We start from the raw sequence: 18,842 nt of genomic DNA on the forward strand, positions 1-18,842 counted from the left end.
TCCCATCCCCCTCCCCCAAGATCTCCCTCCCACATCTGTGTCTCAACCTCGCTCCCCTTTACTTTTGCTTGGCACCAGCAGGCTCCATCCCTGCTGCAGCCCAGGGATGGAGCATAGCTCCAGCCAAGCCCTGTAGCAGTGGCACAAAGCCAGCACTGCTGTTCCAGCCCAGTCCTGTAACAGCAGCCTCATTCTTTGTAACTACTCTAGAAGGTCATTCCTGTTTATTTTGTGAAACTAATATCTGCTACTAAAAACCGGAGTGTATGGATAAAAGCTGGCACTATTATCTCTTACAGTAAAACTAGCAACTTGTTCTAATAATTTTATATGAATTTGTGTAATTAAAAGTTACTTTCCAGAAAAGTTCTCCTTGTCTCCAAAGCTACCATTTATGATTTGGTGTAGTGGGACAGGGACTTGTGGACAGCCAGTCATTTTCCTTTTCTCCTTTGTATACCCACATAAGAGAAACAATGACCCTATCAGTCGGTGTTCTGTCTGGTGTGAGTTGCCACTTACCAGCAGCAGCCAGGTGCAGATGCTTTAGAGCAGAAATGTCCAACTTGATTGGCCATGCAGACTGAATGCAGACCCCGGGACTTCTTGCTGCCTAAATCCTGAGTGTGGGTATTGGCAGCAGTATTCATAGATTCATAGACATTAGGGCTGGAAGGGACCTCAGAAGATCGAGTCCAGCCCTCTACCCCAGGGGCAGGAAGTCAGCAGGGGTCATAGGATCCCAGCAAGATAAACATCCAAATGTCTCTTGAAGGCATTCAAAGTAGGTGCTTGAACCTCCTCCGGCAGCAGTCTATTCCAAACCTTGGGGGCTTGGACAGTAAAGAAGTTCTTCCTTATGTCCAGCCTGAAACGGTCATGGAGGAGTTTGTGACTGTTCAATCTTGTCATCTCTTGGGCGCTCTTGTGAACAGACGTTCCCCCAGATACTGGTGAGCACCCCGATAAACTTATAGGTGGCCACCAGATCACCCCTGAGCCTGCACATTTCCAGGCTGAAGAGTCCCATGACTCTCAGCCTCTCACCATAAGGTCTGTTTTCCTGACCTTTGATCCATGCGCATGGCTCTCCTCTGGACTCTCTCAAGCTTCTCCACATCCTTTTGAATTGTGGAGCCCAAAATTGGATGCAGTACTCCAGCTGCGGCCTCACCAAGGCTGAGTACAGCTGGAGAATGACATCCTGGGATTTGCTTGAGAAGCATCTATGGATGCAAGCCAGTGTTTTGCTTGCTTAACTAGCAGCAGCATCACATTGAAGGCTTATGTTCATCTTGTGGTCAGTCATGACCCCCCAAGTCCCTTTTGTCCATATTGCTAACCAGTATTAATCCCTATGGATTTCAGCATTACTGTTTCAGCATCCTCAGTTACACAGAAGTTAAAGTCTCTGCTGCTCAGCTCCCCTTCCCTCTTTCCCCCTCTTTTCCCCTGCAATATTACTTGCCAGGGGTGACAAAAACCTGATTTTGGTAGTAGCTAGGTTATGGGGAAGTCAGCAGCAGTGTGTTCACAGCCACACTGTAACAGCAGCTCTGGCAATGTGGGGATTAATGTGGCTGGAGCAGGAGCTTTGGCAAGCTGCACAAACAAGCCTCTTAGGCTGAATCTGGCCTGTAAGGTTGGGAGGTCCAGCCTGTGAGAAGCTGCCTGCATGGGACAGATTGACCCTGCAGGCTGTATTTTTAACATCTGCTTTGGAGGAAAATGCACTGGGGAAAAATATTTATTTAACAGGTAAAAATTGTTGTTTTGTGTAAAAACAATTCAAAATGGAAAAGTAAGGCATACAACAGCTTACATTTCTCTTGCATTTTTATAAGGATGGCTATACTCATTATTCAAATGCATATATTATCTGAATAAAATAAAATATCTAAATAATGAGTATAGCCAGCCTTATAAAAAAACCCAAGGATTATTTATAAGGTTGTCTGTGTGTGTGTGTATATGATCCTTAATTAAAATTTGCTAAGACCACTGTGTGCTCTTATGGTTTAACTTTTGATGAAAGCCCAGCCACTAATGACACTAGATAGGAGGGTTTGCATCTAAAGATCATACTGCTAGAGTGAAACTTCAGGTTCTGATTCAGCAAAACATTTAATCACTTGAAAGGTCCCTTTATAGCTAGATTATTCATATGCTTAAAGTAAAGCAAGCTTTTGTGTGTGTTGCTGGATTGGGCCATGGTTATTTTTAACACTGTTGTTTTTGTGGGTTTTTTGCATAACAGCAAGAGGGAGAGAAAGTGTAATAAAGAAATGTGATTTTAAAACCACAACATTTGGCAGACTGTCTCATGAGTAGGTGTAGAACCTGTAGCTATTTTTAACTGTTTAAATTTTGACTAGCTTTCTGGTTGTGTCATTTTAATTGAGAAGTGTACCAGATACTTGTGTCAATGTATTTAAATTACAACCTAATCAAGTCCAGCTGATAAATATGGCATGATTTATGTGTGTGTGTATATATCTGTGTGTGTATATGTATATATGTGTGCATGTATGTATACATAAAAGTACATGCATTGTATATTTATATGTATGATATTTGTGATGGATATGTATGATATATATGATCTATACAAATAATGTGTGCGCATTTTTTTAATTAAATGATTTGTTTTGTGTCCTATATAGTGTTACTTTGTAAGAGGAATACTATATTGGATCTTTAAAAATATTATAACTAGCCAAAGAGCTAGGCAAATTCTGTAACCTGTCCAGACACTCTGAAGGACAAAATTATGGCAGTGCTATGTTTTACAGTACATGATATCAGACTGAATTCTAAAGCGATGTGGTTGAAATAAACTGTACAGAAATGTCTACCAGCATCTAGTGAGCCGTACTTGAGATTTGAGAAGGAATCAGTCTAAGTTGCAAAGGTCATTCTCTTGATGTTGCCTTAGTGATGTAGCTGTAACGTAATGTAACTCACTGCTACGTAGGGAGAGGCATAGATATAATTTGAAAAGTAGGCTGTTTTGCCTTTAGCTGTGTTAATTATAAACTAGAAAATATTCATCCAAGCAAAACTAAAGCTGAAAAATGTGTTTTAAATAAAATAAGAAAATGAAAAATTGATATGATTGTGTAACAGAATTAAATGAATAACTGATGAATCCATTCAGCTTTAAATATGATTACAAAAATTAAGAGATGAAGTGGAAGCAACTCTGGTTATTGTAGTACTGCCAGATTTTAATGTTTTGTGGTTAACCTTGCAGGAGAAACATATGTATATAAAATAAGATGATGTGAAATAAGCATTCCACACACTAGGTATTTCTCACAAATTTTAATATAATTTATTTTACTCACTGTTTTTAATTGTTTTTAGCTTTAAGTTGAAATCTGATCATATGACAAACTTTCTTTTCCTTTATTACACAAGAACATTAATTTGTTAGCCCTAAGTTCCCACACAAGAGCTGGGGTTGTGTTTTTGTTCATTTTTCACAACAGAACTCAGGCATTTTCAGAAAATAGTGCTTCATATATTGTGGCAAATAAGAAAAGATTCATTGACTTTTTGACCCTAACAATTTATGTACTATCTTTTTTAAAGTGTTTTTTGTTGAATGAAAGGCAAAGTCAAGCTACTCTCTCTTATAATGCATCTCATGATTCTAAAAGTAATTGATTTCAGGATGAAAAAGGTGTAGTTCAGCTAATGTTGTATCACCTTACATTTTGCTGCAGCTCATGGTTTACTAAAGAGAAGAGTGGAATCCAGTGAGCAAGAGGTTGGCACTGTATGGCCCGGTGGGCTGAATATAGCCCACAGATCCATTGGATCCAGCCTGCAGACATAGTGCTTTGACAGGATTTGGTGGCAGGGGGCTTTGGCTCTAGGTGCTCAATCCACAATACCAAGGGGACAAGTGCTGGTTGCAGGTGGGTCCTAAAACCCATGTGCCCATCTGCCTCTGACCTGGAGTGGGTCATTACGGCCTGCAGCTGAAAAAAGTTACCTACCCCTTCACTAAGCCACAGGTCTTTGCCACTGACTCCTGATTTAAAAGGCATTACAGCTGTCAGAGTAGAAGATTTCTTGCAGCAGTTAGCATTATCTCAAGGTCAACAAATTCCCTTGAAAAGATTATATATGCCGGATAATTTGTAAAATGGCATCCTTTATTCTGGTAACAGGAGTACAAAATGTCTGTTTTTGCAGTCTTGTGATTTGTAGGTATCATGACCTTAAGCAAACAATATGAAATAAATGAAATCTTTAATATACTGTGCGGGTTTGGCAAGCAATGCAAATTTGAATCTAGAATAATTGCATTTATATTAAGAAAGTAGTAAGTGGATTCCAATTTGATTGCTCATTTTCAATTTCAGTGTGTAATTTTTAGACAAAAGTTCTACTATGGGGGGGCTCTTCATATTTTATGTTAATTTTTTATAGTATATCAACTTTTATTCTTGGAGCTGATTAGAGATTTTTTTAATGTTCTTTTCTTCTAAATCTAAAATGTAGGGCCTTTTAAGCCACGCATTGTTGAGATTGAAAAATAAAATGAAGCTTTATGTAAGATAGCATAGTAATTGACACCAATTCAACCATCTCTCTCTTGAGACTTGAAATCATAGCACTATCATAAACTGTGTCAAGTTATATTTCTTTTTCAGTTTGAAGAGGTTCATGGTCTTGGATGATCTTTAACACATTTTTAGATTCAAAGTGACACATCTGACAAGTTAATTGGGGGAGTGTTTATGGAAAAAAACATTTTTTGCTAGTTAAAAATGCTGAGTGTAAGTTATTGAAAACCAGAGTATGAAGTAGTACTAAACCAGGAGTACTGAACCCCCAGCCTGCAGGCCAGATCTGGCACCTTATCACCTGGCTCATGGGGCTCCCTACAGGTCTGAGAGTGTACAGGGCATCATAGCACCCAATCCTTGCACACGGGAATTGTACATGGCGCCCTAAGTCCAATCTAGCATATCGCACTGAGCAAAAGTGGCGTAAGGCCCCATAACCCAATCCCTGCACAAGAGCTTAATTCCAGCCTGATCCCAGTGCACAGGACTGGGCAGAGGTAGTCCAAGGCCTTGGAACCTTATCCCTACATGCAGGACTGGGCAGTGGCAGTGCAGAGCCCCCAGTGCCTGATCCTGGGTAGAAATGGTATGGGTCCTGAGAGCCTGGTCACTGCAAGTAGAAAGGTTTAACTGTGAATTTTATAATTGCAGAAGTACATACATATAAAGTTCAAAGTAATATTTAGATTATTTATTTTTTAATTCAGATAACTTTTAATGTTGTATTTTTATGGATTGTGTTCATGAATGTGCAAACAGCTGTTACTGTTTAGGTGACAAAACCTTTAGGTGTTTCAGGTCAACCCAAATCATTTTTAAATGTGGAAGTAAAATAGTCTCAGTGTAATGCTTACTATACAAAAACAAATCCTTAGGACCAACAAACTTTAACATTTTAATAACAGTTTGTCAAAATACCTGCAAAAGAGGTTGAAAAGGGTATCAAGATGTAAAATCAAACCCTAGTCAATAGGATGCTTATGCTATTTTGGAAGAACTCCCTCATTTCACAGTATTAAAAAATTACAAAATTGAAAGTGTTAATGACTTGGCAATACTATCGTATAGTATTGTCCCTGACAGTACTGTCCTATGGCGGAGTTAATTTACTGCGCCTTATTAGATGCTTTACTGCAGAGCTAATTAGTCAACTCCAATTACCTGTTTATATGCAGCCGCTATGAAATAACAACCTTAGTGACACTCTGGCTCATTTAAGTCAATGGGAGTTTTGTCATTGATTTCAGTTAAAGGAGGACTTCCCTCAACATCTTCATTTAGCCATAAAATGTTGACATGTTGTAGATGACTTACAAAGAGACCATTAATGCCTTATACACATTAATAACTCAGTTTACACGAGTAACCTCAGTGCAGCTCAAGGGACTGCTGTACACAAGAGTTGGCTGGATTAATTCTAAATGATGGTATTGCATTTGTCATGCACCCAAAATCATTGCATTAAAGTCCCTGAAAATGCAAGGACTGTGAAATCAGGTGCAGCAGGAAGAAAGTGCAAGTTGTAAAAATGTCTATCTTAATATTTTTTCATACGTACGCACAATGAGCAATTCTCCACATTTTCCTCTTCCTTTGTAACATTTGGTTTGAACCAAATGTGTTTAAAACAAACCCTAAAATGGGTCCAAACTGAGCAGTCATTTTATGATGTGCAAGATGGGTACTTACAGTGGAAGCACTTTGATATAGGGACCATTCTTCTGTTTTCTTGTATATTGCCAAACTATTGGGTCTAGTTCCTGGCTGGAGTTCACTGAAATGAGGATGATGATAGTAATATTAATAATGTTTTCCATGTTTGGGTTTTTGACATAAATAGAAAAGAAATTCCCAGCAGTGCAATTAATTATAAATTCTGCCCCAAATTATAGATCATGAAATTAGTGTCTCTTGAGGTTCTAGTATTCTGTTTTCACACAGATACAGGTACTTCCAGTTTTTATTGAAATATGTATTTAGAGGTTTTTTCAATGATGCAGTTATAAATAAACAATTCTTATAGCCAAATATTTTTCTTTATATTTTTGTTGAAGACTGGGACAGGGAGAAATTACTTGAAGCATGGATGTCTAATCCAGAGAACTGCTGCCAGCGTTCAGGTGTTCAAATGCCAACTCCACCTCCAAGCGGGTATAATGCCTGGGACACACTCCCTTCTCCACGAACTCCCCGCACTACTCGCTCTTCTTTGACCTCCCCTGATGAAATCAGCCTGTCACCGGGAGATATCGAGACAACTCTGGTATGTTTTCTTCTTGAGAAAGATTCTCTCTTCAGTGGCAGATATGTCTCTTGCAAATAAGTAAAGGTGCAAGGTGTGCTAAGAGTTAACAGAAAATTATTTTGTAAACTGTGGGAAATGTAATCTTCCATAATCTCATCAGATATGGTTTATGCAGTATGCTTTTATAGTCTATTTTTACTGCCATGTAAATGCATCTAAAATTATAAAGAAAAGGAGCCAGTTCCTAAACAAACATGCACATCTGGTCAGATGAGGTATTTTGTCATTTGCTTATGCAAAATAACCATGGAAAGCATATAAAATAGATTTTCTTTAAAAATGTCATTTTGTGGACTTCGTAAAGGTAGACAGCATTAAGTTATGCACGTTAAAAACTGGGTCTATCATTACATGGGTTGCATGTGGACAAAATAAAGGGCCCTACTTTGAGATTCACTGCCACCATTGTAATGCAGGGCTGGTGCTTTTAAGAGAGAATGTTATACCAGTAGTGTGTACCCCAGCAGTTTTTTTAAGACTTTGTATTTTGAGGTTCATTTCTATAGTACCCCTTTTCCTGAACATAATACTGTGAGCCCTGCCTTTTTTGTATCTTTTCGTTAAGAAACAAAATTCTCTTCGTCTATGTTTGAAATGTCAGCCCACTAGTGTACTGTAAGATTATAATTATTTTTCATCTGCGGGAGTTCCTTGAAACAGTTTACAAGACTATCACAAATTTCAACTCACCTTTCATTAAAATCAGTAAGACTCTTTTGGAAGACAGTTCTCTTTGTAATAATCCATAGCTGTAACTTGAATAAAATTTATGCTCAATGACCCAAGCATTTTTTCTACAATATGCATAATTTTGTAAATGGAATATTTCTAGACATCATATAACAGTGCAGTTTTGCATTCAGTGCCCAGAAAACCTTGACTTCTTTAATGATACAGTAATTGAAAAAGTTCTATATGGAATGATGTTGTCATTTATTTGGTAGTTTTATGCACTGGAATGTTTGTACTAAAATATTATCATATGTATATTGAAACGCTTAGTATATTTTACACTATATTTTATACTTCTGTTTCCTAATATTAAAGCCTTTAACCCAGAATACAGGTTCAGACTTGACATCACATGGTGGTTCCAGTTGTATATCTGTGGTCTCATAATTTTATGTCTGGATTTAAATTAAATCATGTTTCTATTATTATAAAAGACCTACAAAATTATCAAATTAATGTCTGCAAAACTACATTTGTGAAATCATTGCCAATTTGACTTACTTTTGGCCAGGTAAGAGAGTGAACATTGTGATTTTTAAAAATTATCAAGTATTTTTTTAAATTGAAACTTTTTGTAAGTTATTTCACTTTTTGTACTTTAAAATTGCACAGCTGGATGTTTTTTACTTCTTTTACTTCATTATTATTAGAATTTCTCATTTTTTACACTGACACTTCTCCATATTAAGAAATATCATGGTTATAATGGCTGCCTATGCAGAGAAAGACAGGTCCAGGTTCTCATTAACATCCCTATTTCTAGAACAGCAGAACTCCTACTTGAAATCAATAAGCTAAGAACTACAATTTAAATAATGAATATTTGCAACCAACAGTGCCTTCCAATACACTGAATGTCTACAAGTTATGTGAGTTGAAATGGCTTTAATTTGGTTCTGTGCCCCCTAAAATTTGCAGCTTGAAGTCCTGGGTTTTGTGCTTCTAAGTAAAATCCTTGTATAGCTGCCTTAGCTTGGGCTTACATTTCTGGGAATGTTATCTTGTGTTTGTAAAAATGTTAATGTACAGTACTGAATGTCTGAAAACACTTGTACTGCTAACCAATATGAAGTTTTCTCCCAATAAAAATAAAAATACATTTGTTGGCTCTAGTGCCACAAGCACAAGCATCTATGTACACGCCTAACATCAGACATATCAGTAGTTCATGAATTAGTTTCCTTTATGCTTAAATGTTTGCAAGATGGGGGCCTAAATATTCAGTATTGCATTTTGGTAGTAGCTTAACTGTTTTTTAAGATGCAAGTAGGCTATACTGCCAGTAATAGCATGTTGTGGGCTGGGGAAAAAAGTATAGCTTAGGTCATTTATAAGTATTAATGATACGAACAAAATTTCAAGTAAGTTTTGTGAAGTCAAAAGTTCTTTTTATTAACGGATTGATTAAAATGATAATTTAAATAAATAATTTAAATAGCTCCATCCTGGCATTGTCCTAATTCTGCAATAGGCTTAGTGTCTCCTGTGAATTCCTAAGTGAAGTCCTGACTGCTCTGTCACCAAATCCTGATCCTACATTTACTGAAGTACATAACGAAGCTGTTGTTGACTGTAAAGGTATAGGATCTGGCCCTGTTGTATCATTATTGGGAATAAAGAGTTGTGAACATTTTGCAGAATGAAGTGCAGACTCAGGTGGTAGAGATCTGATGAGATGCCCAAAAGATTTCCTGCTCAATTTTTAAAAATGGTAAATGTTGGAGGCTGTTTATGAAGAAGACACATGAATATATTTCCATTTGTATGATTCTGAAGTAAAGCAAAACTTTATTTTGATAAGTTCATAAAGATTTTCCCCAATCTTGTGTACTTTTTAAGTAGTGTGGGGTTTTTTTGCATAATTCTCTTGAGTTCTGCATATTGCATACAGAGATTTAGTATGGTCATAATCATCAGTACTTTTTTCTTAATCTACAGTGTGACATTTGTATGTGTAATATTTCTATATTTGAAGACCCAGTGGATATGCCTTGTGGACATGACTTTTGCAGATCATGCTGGGAGGCGTGAGTATATGTGTTCTAGCATTTATTTGCAAATGAGTAGATTTTCCACTTACAAAAGGAAAGAAGCACAACATTTCATAGCATCTGACAAAGTAGTCTGTAGCCTATACAAGGTTATGCCTTTCTGAATGTTTTTAGTCTTTAAGGTACCCCCCTGCTTCCTCTTCTACCTGACTTCTCCCTTCTCCCAGAGACTATCTCCCTTTCTCAGCCAATGAATTTGTTAATGTTAGATGGCTGATTTTGATTGATATCATAGCTAACTCAATGCTTTTATCCCACTGGTCATTAACTGGCTCATACTTGTATAGTTAGGGCTTCGGCCCTAATTCAGTAAAGTACTTACACAAATTGAATTTGTGGGGCTACTCATATGATTTATTGAATCTCCTTTATAGAAAATTGTATTTGTTTTTAAGATAAGTACATACTTAGTTCCATCCCTACTCAACAAAGCACTTAGTAAAAATTAAGCGTGTTTAATTTTTTTGTTGAGAAGCACATTCTTAAGTAATTTGCTGGTTGGGACATAGTTGTCATAGGTTGACCAGTTTATTATTTATTTTGGGGTCTAATTTTTTTTATATCAAAAAGTTATGGTACTAAAAGTCCTGGTGTGAACCCTGTTATAGTGACACAAAGGTGACATATCTCGATACTTTCTTACCGCATCTACATGAGATACTGACTGCGCAGTAGCACTGCATGGTAGGAAGTGTGACATGATGCTATTGTGCAGTAGTCATGAGCTACTGTACAGTCAGCATCATAAAACAGACATTCCTTGACCCAACTGCATGGTAATTCCGGTTACTGCACAGTCCTTTAGTACTTGTTTATAAAGAAGTACTAAATGACTGTGCAGTAAAGATTGCATAGTCATTGTCTCATGTAGACATGGCCACTGTATATGAAAATATTCATGCTAACATGAACTGCATTTTGACTGATATAACTGCATCCACGCTAAGAGCATTCCACTTCCTTTAAATATACTATTATAATACAACTTTGTAGTCTAGATAAGGTCTAAATGCAGTGCACCCATCACTGCTGATATCGTAGAAGAACATTAGCTTCATATGAGCTTACTTTTTAAAGGCTTTTATTTTTACCTGATCAGAAGTTTACCATCATTCTCCTATTGCCTTACAAATTGATGTGTCCCATCAGGGTTTGTGAGGCATTCGTTATCGGTGCAGATGTGGAGTCTTAGTTAAAGAGTTCCTGAGATATCTTGCCTCACCTCAAAATCACTAGTCAGTAAAGTGTTTAGGTTCTTATCCTTATGATTCTATACTTGATGCTCAAATTGTGACCTGGACGTGCCCCAAACTACTGCCGCCTCCTCAGGTTTTAGCTAATATGTAGCATTCCATTTCTTGAAGAAGCAATTTTTTAACAAAATTATTAGTGTTAAATTTACCCCAAGGATGTGCCTCAGGCTTGGGTGACAAAATACATACAGGGATTACAGGGATTTATTCTTAGGATTGCTGCTGTCTGGTGAGTGTGTTTGTGGATACATGTAATGATAAAAGCTAGTGGGTGGTTTGCTCAGGCAAACTTTTCCCTCCCCCTGCCATTAAACCAAGCAACACCATGCTTTTTGTAAGATCAGGTTCATCCTCAGTAGATTTCTCAGAATCATCTCGCATTCTTCCAGGGGCTAAAGATTCCTTGTGGAAGTTTGGCCCCAGGAGCAGAGCTTCTTGTGTAATTGAAGGTACTGTGAAGTCTTCATGATACTCCTACTGTTTAGAAAATGTCTATGCTTCATCGGTGCTGGTATAGTGTTAGTGCAATGAGTCTGGATTTGTCCTTCCACACTCCCCTGCCAGAGAAAGCTTTTCTACCTCTCCCTACAGCTAGTTTGCACTTAAGTTGTTTCTTCTCTGGGAACCCTTTGAGAGTGGCAGTCATTGAGCAATGGTGTTCATATTGTGTTTCGGGGAACAAGCTTTGTCCCTTGTTAATAGACCATGAGTTTGAATCCTTAAACTGGTCTCAATCTGCCTTTTGCTTGGCATCAAGCAAAATAGGCTTGTTGTTCAAATGTAAATTTGTGTACAATTTAGAAGATGTTAGGCATCCCACAAATTTATCCCCAGTGACATCTGCCCAAGTCCTACCTTGGAACTGCTTGACAGGTGGTACTGTGCCTGAGAAATGAAACCCACTTTGGTGGGGTGAGGAGATGAGCTGATGAAGCAGACTAGATGTTACACTACAAATGGCACCAGACAAGAATTTCACCTTGTTTCCTTATTGGTGAACTTGTATTTGGAGAGGTAGGAGAAGTATTTCTTCCAGAAGGATATGCAGTCCTTATTTGTTACTTCTCTTGGTAGATTGTTCCATTGTAAATCACCCTTAAGTTACAAGTTTGTGCCTAATTTCTAATTTGCGTTTTCTGGGTTCAGCTTCTAGTAATTAAATATACCTTTCCCTCTTGGAATAAAAAACCTTTTAGTTCTCTATAGGTGCGTCTACACGAGACATGTTAATTCACATTAGCCTAGTTTACTGCACAGTACAGGTGCACATCTACATGTATGCATGCTTACTGCACAGTAAAAATGGCTAATCGTGACTAAATTTGATATCTGCAAATGGGACACATGGCAGGGCTGAAGGGACTTGGCACTAAATTTTGTGCCAAGTCTCTGCACATGTAGACACCTGCCAAAATTGTTTACTGTGCATTAGCTTAATGTGCAGTAAATTTAGTCAAGCTTAAATGCACGGGTAGACGTGCCCAGTATGTTTTCCTGTGAAGGTGCTTAGAAATGTAATCAAGTCACCTTTCAGTCTTTTAAAATATTTTTTTTATATTCCTCACTGGACAGCATTTTCTCCAGCCTGTAATAATTTTTGTGGCTGTCTTCTCAACTTCCTCTGATTTTTCAACACCCTTTTTAAAATGGAAACACCAGAAGTATACAGAGTATTCTAGTATTTGTCTCACCAGTGAATGTTTTAAATGTATGATAAAATTATGTAGGCATATAATTATTGAATATCGTGATTTCTGCTCAGTTTCATTTTTTGACATAAATGAAGAAATTATCCTCAGTTTTATTAAAAGTTGCATAGAGGCATCTAACACATGGCAGACAGATTGAAACCACACACATGCATTCAAGTGCTTTTTTCAGCTTCTCAGTTTTATTTTTTTGTCATTTCTTTTTCAGTATGTACTCCTCAATTCTCGGGTACTTACTGAGTGTAAAGACCAAAAGATAATTGATATGGTTTTTTAAATAGTTTAATGGAAAAGTACATACAATTTTTTAAAACTAGTATAACTATAGTAAATCTGCAGTAATTGCTTGACTCTTATTTATGTATTATTTTCAAATACTTACTGACATAATTTTGGCAGGTTTTTGAATTTAAAAATTCAGGAGGGTGAAGCTCACAACATTTTTTGCCCAGCATATGATTGCTTCCAGCTTGTGCCTGTAGAGATCATAGAAAGTGTGGTTTCCAAGGAGATGGACAAACGTTACCTACAGTTTGACATTAAGGTAAATTGTCATGCTATTTTTATGTGATCAAAGTGAACACATTTCATTATTTTAATTTACATCACCACTTCTGTGTGAACACTGAAATATGACAGCAGTTTAGTAGACCTTAATAAATTAATCCCATAGGTCTGAAATATATGTAGTTTACACACTGTGCCATAGGGTTTGGATTACTCAGGGCATGGAAAAAAATATGTATTTCCACAAGAACAGTCACTACTTTTCCATACAGGCCAATTAAACTATCCTAATGCAAGTAAAATTGCTTGATCAAATTAATGTCCAGAACAACTGATATCTAGTTTTTAATCCAAGTTTGGCTTTTTTCAAATCTTATAGCAACTTTGTAAGTTTCTGAAAAACATTTTAAGTTTTTGGGAAATTCTACTGCAGCTGAATGATGCTATTCATACTGCTATAGCTTTGTTCCATCCTACTGTATTTTCATAATATTACTATTTAACTAAATAGCAAAAGAAGCTTAAAACTTTTTATATGACTTTTAGATTTTACAAGCCTTTCCCCTCTGCTACTGTACAAGGGACATTTTTTCCATGGTATTAATTTGTAAAGTGGACTCAAAAGTAAAAATGCCATACTTAGTCTTATAGCCTATTGAGCTAGCATAGTTTAGATATCCCAGCTTCTTTATTTAAGAGCACAGCAAAGAGTGATATAGCTAGAATCATATCCAGCTATCTTTGACTCCACAGCCTGAATAATCAAATACCCATTTACAGCTAGGTTCACTGGAGCTCTCCTTTGGCACGTATACAGGGCAAAGCTTACACACTTACCTGCTACCTTTTAAATAATGTGTTAAATTATCTCTGGGGTGGGAAAGGCAGCTTGGTACACTTCTTTACCGTATGTCTAAGTACAGACCATCAAAAAGCCTGAGTCTGAATTGATTTAGTCTTTGCACATTACTTTAAGTTGCACAGATTGAACCCATAAGCAAGTGAACAGACATTCGCTTTTGATTCTGGAAATGCAGCCACATGCCTGCAGTCGCTCAGGTCAGAAGATGGCAGGGGGGGCACTAGAGCATGCCTTCCTGCTAGGCTGGAGCAGACAGCTTGGGTCAAGGCGCTAGCCTGCCCACCCTGTGAGGGAGTGGTTTGTGGGAGAGGTGCAAACCATCCTGGGATGCTGGGAGCCTGTGAGTTGACTTGAATCTGGAGGGGATCTGGGATAAAAGTTCAATAAACCCTAAATCAGTTAAATCTGATACTACGCCCATCCAGGTTTATATTAAACTGGTTTTGGCCATTTTGAAAGTGGTTTATGTGCACTGAACTTCTGTTGTGTTACAGATTTGAAACAGTTTCCGATCACTTACGCTGGTTTATGTGTAATTTCTCTGTAATAAGGCCCTTTAGTGTGAGGTCCCCAAACCTTATTCAGTAAAGTGCCGAGATCTAAGCCACTACCTTGTACTTACTCACCTTTCAAGTAGGCAGCAGGTAGGATGATTTTGGATGGTAGTGTCATTGTGGGGGTTTTCTTCTCTATAATTTATTTAATGCAGTATTTACAAGAGAAGGCACATTAACTTAATGTAAAAGTTCAGAAGTAAATTTCTCAGTTATTCTAATTCTCTTTTTAAGATCGTATCTCAGTTGCATTGAGATTTCTGATAATTGGCATAAGTATTTATTGTTAAACTGGAGCAGTTATATGTTGCAAAATTTTAAATTATAGTTGTTGAATAAATAACAATAGCATGTCAAGGGGTGGCAATGTATGGTGCACAAACTACACCCTAACCAGAGTCATTGGATCCAGCCCACAGAACAGGGGCTTTGACATTATTTGGCAGTGGGGGGCTTCACCTGTACCACAGCCAAGCACTTAATGCATGCAACACTATAGCTGAAGAGCAGAATGAAGAGGTGGTGTGGACAAATAGTGACTGAGTACTAGTACCAGGCCACCTTCAGCCTGAGCTGCATCATTCCAGCCCACTGATAGACAATGTTGTCAACCCTTATATGTGAGACTTGCACTTATTTAGCATTTTGCGTACAGTGTGGATCATTCAGGTCTTAGCATAAATATTACATTCTAGTATAGCAAACAAATAAAATTTTAAGCTAATGATGAAGTCAATTTCTTGTTATAACAATTTTAAATACAAATTTTAGTTACAAAACTACAGTATGCTCTCTGCCCTACCTTTATTAGAAGGAGGTTTTGATCACAGCTTACAGTCCATATCAGTGGTAAGAATCTGTTCTTAAATGTTAAGTAATTTTCTTCTTTTTTTCTTTCTTTTCAGGCATTTGTTGAAAATAATCCTGCCATTAAATGGTGTCCTATAGCAGGCTGTGAAAGAGCCGTCAGGCTTACAAGACAGGGGTCAAATACAACAGGTTCGGATACACTTAGCTTCCCTATGCTGAAAGCACCTGCTGTGGATTGTGGAAAAGGGCATCTTTTCTGCTGGTTAGTCCTAGAAACTTGTACGATTACATAAAATGATCATACTCACTGCTACTCTAGAGGTCATTAAAACTTTTTACCGTCTGCCACATTACAGAAGCCTGAATAATTGACTTCTGTAGAGCATGGTACATGACTATAATCTGTCACATACACTTGTGCTTGATATCTGACCTGCTCATATGTCTTTGTATCTTTTGGGGCAACAAACTTTGAGATCTTGCCTGCTATATTATACTAATAACTTGGCAAGCCGCATGGAGCTCTATGTATTTTTAGCTTTATGTTCATTAGGTAACTTGTAATAAGAAATTACAAGGTTAAAAATACATGACAATCACCACTTAATAGAAAGATTTTAAATTTATGGGGGACATCCTACCCACAATTTGTAAGATGATTTCAATCTTTGTTGAAGCAACAAAGTCCACTTAAGTGATATTGAAAAAGAGAGCTGCTCTTGTATTATGAAAAGAATTATATTTCTGTCTGCCACCTTCATGAACATTAAATTTGATTGTCCAAAACAAAGAGTTGGGATGTTTTAGTCAAAACAAACAAACAAAAAAGAATGCATCTAAGGTGATTCTGATAAGTTGTGAGATGCATAAAATGTGGTTTTAAACAAGTCAATGATCAGTTGTTCCACATGTCCACTGAGGGTACATGAAAAGGTAATTAGCTTAATTTTCAGTAAAGAAGGCTTAAGTTAGGAAAAACTTTCAGACCTAAAAGATAGTTAAGCAGTGGACCAGGTGGTATGATGTAAGATTATGGAAATCACTTCACAGGAGATTTTTAAAAGCAGGTTAGACAAACATCTAACATGTTGGGCATATAGATAATCATGTCTTGGAACAGGGGATGGACTGGATGACTTTTTGAGGTTCCTTCTAGGTTTGCAACGTATGACTTCAGTTATTCCACTTTCATGATAAAGAAACTTTTCTTGCTATTTAAGAGGCTAGCAGTACTATTAGGACAAATTGTATGTTCAGAATATATTTCAAAGAACCATCTGGTCATCCATTTTTAGAATTCTTCCGTTTTATTTCATCTAAACAATTCACATACTATGTTTGGTACCTGATTCACTGTAAGGCTGTATCTTAAGTGATTTTGTGGAGAATCTTTTACACATTAAATTAGATAAGATTCCATGTAGCCAGAGACCTGTCAAGTTTTCTTGAATCTGTTTCCAGAAGCCTTACATTTTTACTAAGTAGTTTATCTATACTTCTTCAATTACATGCCAGAATTCACATTACTTTTAATTGATCCTGTTTACAAAAGTATTTGTCAAAGTATAAATTTCACTAACAATATTCAGTCTTTTATGGCCAACTGTAGTGCATTAGCTTTTGTAATTCTGTGGAGGATGGTACTCAAATCCTCGTATCAATGGGTCTTCTGTCTTTGCAACTGGTGAGCTGATCTTCCTAGAATGACCTTGCCCCTGAAGAACTGAGCTGGTTGTCTGGAGGCTGCACAGCTTGGATTGTTATCTTAAAAGAATAATAATCTTCAAAAAATGGTGTTGGGAATTCCAAATAATTTCTGTTTTCTTGCTAGTGAGGAATGGGGCTTAAGGGAACTGTGTCTTGACCTATTGTTTCTCTTGTCTTTCTTTGCCTGGGTTTCTGCAGAATGTCTTTGTGCTTCTTAGACTGTTATGGCAGAGAAACTGAAAACTACTCCTAGTCTGCAGACTGCCAGAATAAGGGAATAGAATGAGAGCACACTTCAAGCAAAGAGTCCCATCCTGTTTCAAGAGTCAAGTGGGTGGGGTGCCCTTTCTTTTTAGTAAGGTTAAGCCAGATCCTTGGATGCCCTGAAGCCAGTTTACTTGGCTTCACACCATCATGCTTCTCAGCCTTAAGTGAAGGGAGCTTTTCCAGACTGATGCTGTACTCTGTCTGTACTTGGCAGGTAGACAAAGCCTCAGGATTACTTGTGCAGCTAAGTGTAAAATTTAACAATCTGAGACTGCTCTGGTTTACACCAAGGACTGGACATTCTTTATATGACATGAATTTTATGTATGAGGGAAAAGGTTCCAGGATCATACTTCAGCTCCTTATGTTGTTAAGCATAATTTTACAAACATAGAAATATTTTTCCTTTGGTATCTGTGGAGATACAATTTTGTGACTGTCTCAGATGACATTCTTCCCCAGGCATATGTGGTGATGTTTTGACATCAGATCTCTATTGAGAGTAATGGTGAATTATTGAATGTTACAGTGAATTATTAAAAAGTCATAATATAAATACATTTTGAAGGTTTTTGTAAATTGCCTTAAAATGTTTGAAATATTACTTTTAATTGAAGTGTCTTAAAATATTACTTATAAAAACTCTGGCTTTTAAAAATAAAATGTCTAATTTGTGGATTCCAGTGCTGTTGATTTAAGATCAGTCTATTAAAATTGAAAAAACAAGGGGGGAAAAATATGGACCCGTAGACAAGCTGCCAGTTACTTGAGGTTGCAACTTACTTCAGTAAGTTGCTATAAAATGGAAAGACATTTGTTATCCAGAGCATGAACCACTGCTGTATTTACTTTTTATTAGTTATTGAACCTGCAAATTAATCATCTTAAGTGATAGATTGCCACCTTCTCTTTGGACAGGGTATCACCTATAGTATAACCTATCCTTTTAGCATCCATGCATTCTTTAATTTCTGCTTTCACAGTGTCTGTCATCAATAAAACTTTGCCTCATAAAGAAGGCTGGAAACACAATTGTAGTTACATGGATCTCCCTACCTCTCTCCCCCATCCATCTTTACATTCTTTGCCCTCTGTATGTACACCATGCCTGTCTCATTCTTTAATTTTACAGTGCTGTTCCAAGTTCTGAGTGTATTCCATCATTTAAGACTGCCAGCAATCTGCCAAAAGTTCACAGGTTTCCAGACAAAGGAATCAGTCCTGCATTTCCTAGTTATTTTGTTCCTTGTTTTGGTTTATTAATCAGCAGTTAGTTAAGGAGGTTATTCTCTTTTGAGTCCAAAGTTCTCTTCCTGGTCATTTTATTTGCCTTTGAGTGCAATGACATTTTTTTTCTGAGAACAGACCCTATGGTGAAAGGGTCTGAAGTCAGCAGGGAAAATGTAGTCTTGCCCTGCAGAAGTGAATGGTGCCCAGATAGTACCTTTTAGGTAGGTGGGACAGGGTGTCTAAAGAAGGTTTGGGTGTTTTGGCTCTACATTTTC

The 18,842-nt window shown here is 37.2% G+C and overlaps 1 protein-coding gene across 3 annotated transcripts in view; it reads left to right on the plus strand.

The window, feature by feature from the left end:
- The window catches only part of ANKIB1 (ankyrin repeat and IBR domain containing 1), a 102,342-nt gene that overhangs the window by 49,134 nt on the left and 34,366 nt on the right, over nucleotides 1-18,842 (plus strand). For all 3 annotated transcript variants that reach the window (XM_019508414.1, XM_019508413.1, XM_019508412.1), the window contains exons 5-8: nucleotides 6,635-6,843; nucleotides 9,556-9,644; nucleotides 13,030-13,174; nucleotides 15,459-15,625. In XM_019508414.1, coding sequence (XP_019363959.1) covers nucleotides 6,635-6,843; nucleotides 9,556-9,644; nucleotides 13,030-13,174; nucleotides 15,459-15,625 — 610 coding nt within the window. The remainder of the gene's footprint in view (nucleotides 1-6,634; nucleotides 6,844-9,555; nucleotides 9,645-13,029; nucleotides 13,175-15,458; nucleotides 15,626-18,842) is intronic.

This window comes from Gavialis gangeticus, unplaced genomic scaffold, assembly GCF_001723915.1.
Source record: "Gavialis gangeticus isolate Ggan-Ray unplaced genomic scaffold, GavGan_comp1, whole genome shotgun sequence".
Classification (NCBI taxonomy): domain Eukaryota; kingdom Metazoa; phylum Chordata; order Crocodylia; family Gavialidae; genus Gavialis; species Gavialis gangeticus.